We start from the raw sequence: 12306 nt of genomic DNA, 5'->3' as shown, positions 1-12306 counted from the left end.
ATTTCCCATATTTACTCCCTCCCCTAAAGACTTTTTAGTAATCTAGCTATTGTAAAAATCAATTGAAAAAAATTAAAAATTATTAAAACAGTAAGGTTAAATTCATCCCTCTTGATGTGGAGAAGGGCAATAAATTTTGAAGATATCTCTCAAAAGTTGTATTAGTCCCTTGTTTGGAAAATATTTTGTTGTGATCCTTATCACTTCAATTTTGTTACAGCATGAACAAGACATATAATTCAAATGCATGCTCATTTTGGTAAATAGGAAAATGTCATACTATTTTCCCATGACTGACTTAAAATTGAGAGTTTGTTGTGTTTTCAGTATTCATGAAGTGAGTCTGTTGGGGGAAGGCAAGTACTTAATCCTCCTGTTAACTAGAAGAATATATTATGTTTGGTAACTATTCAGAATGTATGTGTATCATTTTATATTATTCCATAATGTTGCATTAATTGGAACTAGTGATATTTTCATTGAAAGATGCTTAAATTAGGGCACCTGGTTTGGCTCAGTCGGTTAAGTGTCTGACTTTGGCTGAGCTCACAATTTCACACTTGGTGGGTTCAAGCCCCATGTCGGGCTCTCTGCTGTCAGTTCAGAGCCTGCTTCAGATCCTCTGTCCCCCTCTCTCTTTGCCCCTTCCTTACTCACACTTTCTCTCTCGCTCTCAAAAATAAACAGACATTAAAAAAAAAGGTGCTTAAATCAAAAGCTATTTACTTTTTCAAATAACTCTCATGTCAGCTTCCCAATTCTAAAATTCCTTGATTTAGTTTGAATTTTTGTAAGTAGTGACTTTTCAAGTGCTAGCAGTTACTCTTGCTTTTAAGATAGTCACTGAGACTCATACTATTTTTAGAACACTTACAAGTAAATTTAAGAAACAAAATTGTAAATTAATTATATATTGTTTTCAAATTCTTTAAAAATTATTTAACATTTAACATCCCACAATGAATCTAAAGCTTTAAAGCCTTTCATTATTACAATAAATTAGATGATTAATGCTAAAGATTCTTCTTTTAGATCTTTCTCAACTTTTTATAATATGTACATATACACACAAATACATGTATATACATATATACACAGACATGCATATATATACTTCAAAACATCACATATAATTTACATGTTATAAGTATAAATTAAATTACATATTTAAATTATTTACATGAATATATTTATAAATATATACCATTTACATATAAATATAATTTAGGTTACCTATATATAGACTATAATACAAGTTTTTAAATCAAATTATTTAATTGCTTTATTTAGCCAAATTAAATTATTTCATCATTTGAATTAGTTGATCAAAAGTTATGTTTTACATGAAATGTTGAAACTTACTACTGCTTTATTGCTGAATGGAAATTTTTATAGTAGAATGCTTAAAATGTTTTTTTTAATATATATTTTTAAAAATCAAATTTCAACGATGTCTGTCAAGAATGCTGGTATAATTGTGATCAAATCAGATATTTGTGAGGTGAGAAAATATTGGGGCCATAAAATACTTTGAAAAATGTTGTTATCCTAAACTTTCGTAAACTTGTGTAAAATGCCCAACGGGTAGCCATTAAATAAGAAATGCCCGTGGAAATAATGTTTGTGATACTATTTGACATCCTGGCTCTGAAAGTCATGTTTTACATGTGTCAAAGCTTTTTGTGCCTTCATAGGATACCTCTTTATCTTTTGTTTTATCCAATACCTGAGAAAGGAAGAAATACTGGCCTGCTTTGAGGAGGGCACGTATTTTCCAGTTGCCTTGGGTCATGGTCATGCCTTGGCTACTTACTTTATGTAGGAACAAAGCCACCCCGCTGTACCCAGGCATGTTGGAGTACAGTGAATATGTCCCTCTTTATCCCTGGGCAAGGCAGAAAAGGTCAGTAATTACAGTTTAAAATTTAGAGTGAATGCCTAATCAAAAGAAATATTATGTCAATAGTAGTAAAACCTTTTAGTTCTGTATACCATAAGGGATATTTTTCCATTTCCAAAAAAGATGATGACCAAGATAAAGATGACACTGCTTATTAATCTCATTATATCACCCATATTGCAAGCCTGCCATGACAAGTCTATAGATTTTCTCTCAAATGTAAGAAAATGTTTCTCCTATCCATGCTTGATGACTTATTTTGACTATAAAATCACCATTTCACATACAGATTAAGACACTGATAATTCTATTAATTTATTCATTTTTGGCACCTAAATTGAATCTCAGATTTCCATAATGCCACTAAGCTAGAAAACGAGCATAACAACATAAATCATATGATAGGCTTTATCTATCATCAATTTTGGCAGTAAACGGTATTCATTATACCAACCATAAAGCAGTCCATCTTTTAAGAAGACCCAAAATGAAGTCAATTTATGGTATAACAGCTCAGCAGGGGTGTATACCTCTCTGCACACCATCACCAGCATTAGAAGGAAATGACAAAAACTCAGTAGGTCCTTGGGTAGGATACATTAATATGTTGTATTATATTATTGTATTATATATGTTATGTATTATATGTATTATATATATTATATATATTATGTATGATATGTATTATATATATTATATATTATGTGTATATGTATATATATGTATCATATATATTATATTATATATATATAGTATATACTATATACTATAAGTATACTTATTAAGACCATATTAATTTTATAGTCTTAAGAAAATTGCAAAAGAGAAGTCAGGATTAAATAATCCTATTATTTCTCTATGCTTTATTCATCTTTTTATTTTTATTTACAAATGTTCTTGTAGTATTTGGGAAAAATCAAAATCAGTTGAAACCGTGTTATACAAGACTTAATCTTAGGCAAAAAGTGAAATAATCTCTTTCAGAACTTCTGCTCCTAGCTATGAAGAAGCTTGTATCTGATCAACTGTTCTACAAGGGACAATTATACAAGCTGAATAAAATATAGCAGAAGAGAACAGAACAAAATATTTGGAGGTGCCCAAAAGCAACCAAAGCAATTAGGATTTAAGGGACCAATGTCTTAGAAGGAAATCGCAGAGATCAGTGCACAGGATGGCCCCCACAACAAAGTGGCACCAAATGTCAGTCATGCTGGCGTTGAGAACTCCTGAGGTAGAATCAAGCTGGAAAATTTCCAAACATATTATAAAGCGACCTTAAGACAGTGTAGATTATACAAGGTCTGAGTATCAAAAAATAATGTGGTGTTATGCAACAAGAGAACAATAAACCAATCAAACAGAACAAAGAGAGTTGAGAAACTACATATATAGACAAAGCCAACTGATTTCTGACAAGAATATCACTGCTATGAAAAAAGGCTGATCTTTTCAACAAATATTTCTAGGACCAATTGGATATCTGTATGGAAAACATGAATCTTGATCCTACTTTATACCACATACAAAATCAATTCATGGTGCACTGGGAGCTTCTAGGAGCTAACAGAGAAGGGTATCTACAAGAACTTGGAGTTGGGAAAGCCTTTTTAAACAGGACTCACATCACTGATGTCAAAGGGAAAAAGTGATAAATTAGACATCTTTAAAATTCAGAAATTGTTTGCAGCAAAAAATACCATTGAACGGAAAGCAAGTCACTGAATGGAAGAAGATATTTTCAACATATGTATATTGTAAAAGATGCATATATATAAATATATAAGGAATATATAAAGAACATCTATAAAAATTTAGAAGACAGACAACCCCATTTAAGGTATAGGCAAAAATATTTGTTTTAACAGCACTTTATAAAAGAACATAATCAATAAACATAAAAATGTCCTTTGCATCATTAGTTATTAAGTAGTCTAAAGTTAATCTACAGTGAAATATCTCTATACCAGAATGTCTAACATTAAAAATAAAACTGATAATAACAAGTATCGATGAAGATATTAAGCAACTGGAACTCTCATACACTACTACTGTGAATATAAATTGGTTCAACAACTTTGGAAAAATGGTTGGCATTTATCTGCTAAATCTGAACATATGAGTAACATGTGAATCCACAGTTCTACTCCTTGGTTTATATTCAGCAGAAATGTGTATAGGCATATATAGAAAGATATGTACAAGCATTTTTTTTTATTTCTTGCTTTTTCATTTTTTTAGACCTCATTTTTTCGAGCAATTTTAGGTTCTCAGCAAAATTGAAAAGAAGGTACAAAGATTTCCCATATACCACCTGCCCCAGCCCATGCATTGTTACACCCCCGCCTCCCTGCCCCTGTTATCAGCATTACTTGCCAGAGCAGTAGTTTTGTTAATACTGATGAGTCTACACTGACACATCATAATCACCTAAAGTCCCATTTTAGGGTTCAGCCTTGTACATTCTGTGGATTTGGGCAAATGTATAATGATGTACTCATCATTATGGTATCATGCAAAGTGTTTTCACTGCCCTAAAAATCCTCTGTGCTCCAGCTGTTTTCCCTCTTCCCTTTCACCCAGTCCTGCTAACCAGTGATCTTTTTACTTTCTCCATAGCTTTGCCTTTTCCAGAATGTCTTCTAGTTGGAATCATACAGTATGTACCCTTTCCAGATTGGGTTCTTTTACTTAGTGATAAGCATTTAAGTTTCCTCCATATCTTTTCATGGCCTGACAACTCTTTCCTCTTAGCATGGAATAATATCCATTGTCTAGGTGTCCACAGGTTATTTATCCGCAGGACATCTTGGCTGCCTCCAATTTTGAGCAGTTATGAATAGGCTACTATAAACATCCATGTACAGGTTTTTATGTAGACAAAAGTTTTTTTTAACTCTTCTGAGTATCATAAAGTTTGATTGCTAGATTATAAGGTAAGAGTATGTTAGGTTTTTTAAGAAACCATCAAACTGTCTTCAAAGTGGCTGTACTATTTTGCATTCCCACCAGCAATGGATGAGAGTCCCTATTGCTCCTTGTCCTTATTAGCATTTGGTGTTACTAGTGTTCTGGATTTTGGCCATTCTGATAGGTATATGGTGGTATTTCATTGTTTTAATTTGCATTTTCCTGATGACATATGATGTAGAGCTTCTTTCATATGCTTATTTGCTGTCTGCTTGTATCTTCTTTTGTTGTTGCTTAAATATTTTTGTTTTTAAGTAATATCCATACCCAATGTGGGCCTCCAATTTAAAATCCCAAGATCAGGAGTCTCATGCTCTACTGACTGAGCCACCCAGGCACTGTCTTCTTTAGTGAGGTGTCTTTTAAGGTTTTTGGCCCATTTTTAAAATTCAGTTGTTTTCTTATTGTTGAGTTTTAAGAGTTCTTTGTATATTTTAGATAATAATCCTTTATTAGATCTATCTTTTGCAAATATTTTACAAATATTTCCTCCCAGTCTGTGGCTGGTCTTCTAATTCTCTTAGCAATGTGTTTTGCAGAACAGAAGTATTTTTTTAATTTTAATGAAGTTCAGTTTATCAGATGTTTCTTTCATGAATTGTGCCTTTGATTTTATTTCTAAAAAGCTATCACCATATCCAAAGCCATGTAGGTTTTTATCCTTTGTTATCTTTTAGGAATGTCATAGTATTGTACTTTACATTAAGGTCTGTGGTCCATTTAGAGTTAATTTTTACTAAAGTATGTAAGGTATGTATCTACATTAATTTTTTGCATGTTAATGTTTAGTTCTTCTAGTGCCGTTTGTTGAGGGATCTTTGTATATTGTATTGCCTTTGTTTTTTTGTCAGAGATCAGTTGATATTTATGAAGGTCTGTTTTGGGGCACACTAATCTGATACATTGATCTATTTGTCTCTTCTTTTTTTTTTAAGATTTTATTTTTATTTTTATTATTTTATTTATTTTTTTAAATTTACATGCAAATTAGCATATAGTGCAATAATGATTTCAGGAGTGGAATCCAATGATTTATCCCCTGTAGTAACACCCAGTGCTCACCCCAACAAGTGTCCTTAATGCCCCTTACCCATTTAGCCCACCCCCCAAAAAAACCCCTCCAGCAACCCTCTGCTTGTTCTCTGTATTTAATAGTCTCTTATGGTTTGTCCCCCTCCCTGTTTTTATATTATTTTTGCTTTCCTTCCCTCATGTTCTCTGTTTTGTATCTTAAATTCCACATATGAGTGAAGTCATATGATACTTGTCTCTTCTTCACCAGTAACACACTGTTTTGATTATTGTAGCTTTATAGTAAGTCTTGAAGTCAGGTAGCATCAGTCCTCCAATTCTGTTCTTTTCCTTCAATATTATGTTGGCTATTCTGTTTTTTTTTTTCCTTTCCTCCTAAATTTTAGAATCAGTTTATTGACATCCATAAAATAAGTTGCTAGGATTTTGATTGAGATTGCATTAAATCTATAGATCGAGAAGAACTGACAGCTTGACAATATTAAATTTTCCTGTCCATGAACATGGAATGTTTCTCCATTATTTAGTTCTTATTTTACTTCTTTCATCAAATTTTTATAGTTTTCCTCAAGCAGATCTTATACATAACTGTTTAGATTTATACCTAAGTATTTTATTTTGAGGGGGTGCCAATGTGAATGATATTGTTGGAAGCATGTTTGTAACTTTATTCATAATAGCTAAAAGCTAGAAACAAAAAAAATCATGAGTTATAAAGTTATTAGGTTTCTTCATCACAGGTCATGTGAGAAATAAAATATTATATCAGAATAATTAATAGTTAATTTTTTCTGAAATTCCTATCAGTTAATGAAAATGGGGTACAGGAATTATTTAATAATGGGAAACAGCTTCTTTGGGTGCTAAATGAAAAGTAGTATGCCACATTATCCTAATATGCCTATTTGCATAGTTAACATTGTTTTCTACAGTAGTTTTCATTACAGATGAAAAACTGTAATTCTTGTGATCTTCCTTCAAGGGAAACAAAAATAAAAACAAAACTATAGTATAATATTACAATCAACTACTAAAGTAATAGGTGGCTCTATCTTTTATCTTTATCACCAGACATTTCTGGTGATTCTAACTTGCTAGCAAGGGGGAAAGAGCTGTGTGTTCCCAAAATATTTTCTTCAAAGTAATGGCCCTATCAAATATTCTGCAAAAAAAAACATTTCCTGATCAAATGATCACTGGAAAGTGCTTCATGGTCTGTCTACGTATTGGACGTGGTAATATTTAGGAAGCATAATTATGGGCGTCAGAGTCTTGGGATAATGAAAACAGTGTTCCTATACTGACTCAAATATAGAACCCCTTTTTCTCATAAAACCTGGGGATATCCTGGGGGGGGATACACTTTGAGAAATGGTAACTTAGAGGAATAAGTGAATGTATATTGCATAGATCATCTTCAAATATGAGCTGAGTAGCACTCAGCTAAAACTCAATTCTGATGAGAGCCCAGAGTAAAGGTATTCAGGACTTTCAAATTGGAGGAAAATCATCAGCTTTATATATCGAATATATTTATGATAAGGATAATACCTTATTTTGGAAACTTGAGAAAGAGAAAGCTTTGCCACCTCTTATGACAATGTTCCATAAAAGCACACACAAGCAGGGTTATATTTCCTTGTAGGGGCCTAGGGCAGGCTGCCCCACAATGGGCCACTTTGATGCAAAGATTTTTTTTAATTAAAAGCAATCAAAACCCAGGAGATGCAGGAAAAGCTCTCTGCCTCCCCTAAGAGTGCCTGAATTTACATTGGAAAGGAGAGCTTTAATGGGAAGCAACTATTAATAGAAACTCCCCCTTACCTAAGGAACTTATCTACAAGATGGGGCAACCTTGTTTTTCTAAACATCTCCTTTCACCTTCTTGCTAATGACCTTCTTCCCCTCCATATCCTCAGACCCTACTCCTCTCCTTAGCTCATATAACCTTCGTGTTGCCTCATTGTCTTTGGAATTTCATATCTATGCTGATTCCCTGTGCATACACCTATTAAATTTGATTTTCTTGTGTTAATCTGTCTCATGTCAATTTGCTTCTAAGTCTAGATAGAGGGACCATAGGGCAAAGGAAGGTCTTCCTACCCGACATCCTCAAAAGTCATGTTTGGATATGTTCACATGGGCAGTTGTTTACCCTGAATTCTGCACATGCTTCATGTCAATCCAGAAATGTAGCAAGTATCAATGGGTAACAATCTTGGCAGAACCTCTAAATGTACACCACTTCTCAATGTCTCTGATTGCAGATTGTACATTGCAGAATAGGATGGGGGTTCTGAGAACAACAGCCATGCATTTTTGTTAAGAAAAAGAGTCAGGTAGGGGCACCTGGGTGGCTCAGTCGGTTAAGCGGCCGACTTCGGCTCAGGTCATGATCTCGCGGTCTATGAGTTTGAGCCCCGTGTCGGGCTCTGTGCTGACAGCTCAGAGCCTGGAGCCTGTTTCAGGTTCTGTGTCTCCCTCTCTCTGACCCTCCCCCGTTCATGCTCTGTCTTCCTCTGTCTCAAAAATAAATAAACGTTAAAAAAAAATTAAAAAAAACCAAAAAACAAAAAGTGTCAGGTATATTTTAGCTTTGATTTGGGATAGAAAGAATATGATATTCAGTATAAATATAGATATGTATTGTCCACTTAACCAAGAGGTTTTTTACATTTTTCATTGATACTCTTTTTAAAAAAAAATTTCAGAATAATCTTTCTACTTTGATTTCTACTTCAACCTTGAGCGAAATCAGACATAAAACAGTAATATGCAACAAAGACTGTAAAATGAGCAAAGAATCAACTGTAGGTATATTTCTCTCACTAAAACTCTAACCCACTGTTGGACTTTCCAGGTTTGTAAACTACTAATACTGATTATTCATCAGCTTATTCTTGCCTGCAGGCAGATAACAACTACGTAACATTTGATTACTTTGATGACCTTTTTCATTCTTTTGCCATTGAGAGGATGAATTATTGTGAAGAAAATCTAATCTTTCACGTAAAGGTCAAAAATGCTTCATTCTGACTATAATTTATTTTCAACAAGGTGAAAGAGCTGTCTTTCATCATTGACACCATAACAAGTAGATTTTTTTTTTAACCTCTACCAACTCTTAACTGTAAACTGTGTTTTTGCCGTCTTAGTGTCTATAGTTCCATTTAAATGTTAAAACTTATTTCTAACTCAGGTGTGTTTGTGGCCATAAAGACTGATTAGTGTAACATTTTGCTTGAAAATGCACCTGTATAAAACATTATTGATAACATGCATCGCTTTCTTCAAATAACATCATTTTCTTGTCTTTCTTCCCCTTTTTTCTGCACCTTTGCCTGCTTTTTGCCCTTACAACTTCATGTTTCAGTCTCCTGTGAGTCCTGGTTTTGAGGTAGGTACTAATTCTACCTGGCAATAGGAATATGCTTCACCATCTTTTGTAAAACAACATTATACTAATAGGTTGACCTCAGACAATTATTGGTATTGACCCTATGAGAATAATCAGATCAGAATTTGGCTCAGAATCCAGCCTATTGAACTGCAGAAACCCCATTGGTCTTTCTATGAAGCTGACAAGATGGGATGAGAATAGAACAGAATACAGTCAGAACACACTTTACCCAGCAGCATGTTAACTGAAATGCTTGCATATTGGAATTGTATCCTGAAGACAGGGTACCACAAAACCATGCAAGTTGAGGCCACCATCCCAATATGTTTATACACAGTTTTAATTGGCATGGTAAAACATAAAACAAGGACTGCCTGAAGATGAATGTAACTTTTTAAAGAAAGGAGCTTTTAATTATTAATGTATTATCACAGTCTATTTAATTAGTTTTTAAAAAGATGGTATGCAAGTGGGTATATCGAGGTCTCAGTCCATGAAGAAATTATATTTGGAAAATTCACAAATTTCCTTCTTAGAGATTTTAAGTAAACCCCTCTCCAAAATAGGCTTTTTATTTATCTTAAGCAATTGATAGCCTGAATATGGAGGAAAGGCATTTAAATTAAATGTTAAAGCTGAGTATATAACAGTGCTTTTATTGTGATAACTTGTTTTGATGTATTGTTTATTAATAGTTAGTTTTCTTTATTTCTGTACTTGTGGCAAATTGAGAGTTGACATTGTTATTTTTCTTTATGAGACTATGTTTCAAATACCATTATTAGTGTCCATTCTTACATGGTCTTGTTAAGGTAACTATAACAAAAGAAGCTAATGAAAACACAACCAGAACATGTATGAGGTTAAATAAAATTAAGAAATCAAGTTATCTTGATCCTTAGAATATAAAATGAAGAAATTTACTTCAATAATAATAAATTTGTATGTTTGGAAAAATCATCCTAGGGCACAACATTCCTTATATGTCTTTGTAAAATCTTCCTGGTATTATATTGCAATGATATATGATATTAATTTTCTTAATCTCTCCTACTGATTAGTTTGTTTTCTTCTTTTTTTTTTAATTTTAAACATTGCTGAAATAAGCCTCTTTGTGTTTTTTTGTTATACATTTATAAAAGTGTTAGTAGGTTTCTCGATCAGCATCTTTGAATGGATCTAGTAGATTATCTTCTTGGAAGCCAAATGGACTGAAAAATATATACAATTTTTTGCCAAATAGTTCTTCAAAAAGTTGTAAAAGTTTAAATTTATAACCCTGCTAACTACAGTGTATAAAAGTTTCTATTGCTTTATCTTCCCAACAATAGATTTGATTCCTATTTTAAACTTAAAAAAAATTTTTTTTACTGACTTGATAGGTAAAAAATCTCTATGCCTAAATATTATTTACTTATTGGAGGATAAATAGTTTTTCATATATTTATTGGCCATTTGTATTTTACCTATGGTTAGTTACCTGTCTCTTTTTCTACTGAGTTGCTTATTGGTTGCTTAGAATCTTTATATATGATTAATTCTCTTTCTATTAATCTATGATGGAAGTATACTTTCAGTTTTATGTGTTTTTGACATCTTTTCCCACAGTTATTTTAACAGTGAGAGACATATTTTCATTCATTTTCTTACTATATAGAGACTGTTTAGAATAAATCAATATGGCCAAATTCAACATAATATTTTTGTCAAATGATTGAAGAGAATATTTTTTTTCCTGAAGTAAAGGAGCTTAAGTCAAGGTAGAAAATGAAGGAGAACGTAAGACATTGGTGTTCTTTGCAACCAGAGGATATAATTGATATAGTGTTTTTAAGATACGTTAGGTCTTATGGAATGTTTTTTTTTTATTTAAGAACTTTATTGAAATTTTAAAAATTATTTTTAAATGTATATAAGGAAGTATTTACTATTATAGCTTTAAAGTTAAGGGGCTCTTTAGAGAATTTATTTTTGCTGAAATTAAATGCTTCTAGTCTAGTGTTTTTGGTAACTCCTAATATTCAGACTGCTTTGTAGAAATCATTAGGAAATAAATTGCTCATTCCAGAAGCTTTTCCTGTGTTTGTCTTATATTCTCACTTTTTGCATCCTCTAGTTTTTATGAAAGTTAGACAGTATTGATTTTAACTTGTTATTAATATTAATGGTGCATATTTTCTAAATAATAATTTGGCATAAACTGCTATTATTTTCATAAAGTTTACTGACTCACACTTAATTAAGACAAGCATTATATTAAAAGGAACTCTTGCCTGCATAGTTTCCTAGAAAATCTCCCCCAGAAATGACTCATTCAGTTACTGTTTTTGTTCATTTAAAAAAAAAACAAAAAACAAAAAAAAGGAAGACAAGAGAATACCAGTATTGCATTATCTATCTATAACTGCATATGATTCTGATACACTTTAAAATAGCCGAGGTATATTATTTTCAAATGAGCAAATAATGAAAAAAACTATTTCTAATCCTGAATGAAACTATGATGATATTGCTGGCCAAATGAATATTTCCCAGGATATTTTCCAAAGTAGCAGAAGTCTATCAAGAAATAAGAGATTTTAATTGTTACTACTCTTGTGTTCTGGAGTTCCAGGAATTGTGGTGATTCATCTGAATTAAAAAGTCATTTTTCCATTTAAATATACACCACACCATCACATCCATGCAGTACATTTGCCAGATATTGCAAGATTTCTTTTGATGATTGTGTAAACTATTTCTTCAGATTCAGCCCTGGGTAGTGTATATGTTCAATGAGGAAAGACATCCAAGAATTCTTCAAGCAGCACGTATGTCTGTACTTCCCGAAAGTTAGAAAAGTATGTGCAGGCGTGGGTTTGTCAGGAAGGAGGCCTTCAGTAAAATTAAGAGTGTGTGGTCTACTTGATGTGTTACTAATCAGCTGTTACCTGATTTCATTCAATGTGTCTGGCTTATTATATGTACATTATTAATTCATGCTCTGAACAAAAACTTCCAGATG

The 12306-nt window shown here is 32.4% G+C and overlaps 1 protein-coding gene across 5 annotated transcripts in view; it reads left to right on the top strand.

The window, feature by feature from the left end:
- PRKD1 (protein kinase D1) overlaps positions 1 to 12306 on the top strand; it is a 333105-nt gene that overhangs the window by 255936 nt on the left and 64863 nt on the right. For 3 of the 5 annotated variants that reach the window (XM_023255617.2, XM_023255619.2, XM_023255621.2), the window contains exon 5: positions 9276 to 9299. The exons of the other annotated variants lie outside the window; for them this stretch is intronic. In XM_023255617.2, coding sequence (XP_023111385.2) covers positions 9276 to 9299 — 24 coding nt within the window. The remainder of the gene's footprint in view (positions 1 to 9275; positions 9300 to 12306) is intronic. 5 annotated transcript variants of the gene reach the window in all.

Source organism: Felis catus, chromosome B3 (genome assembly GCF_018350175.1).
Source record: "Felis catus isolate Fca126 chromosome B3, F.catus_Fca126_mat1.0, whole genome shotgun sequence".
Classification (NCBI taxonomy): Eukaryota; Metazoa; Chordata; class Mammalia; order Carnivora; family Felidae; genus Felis; species Felis catus.
This window is presented reverse-complemented; position numbering and strand designations above follow the sequence as displayed.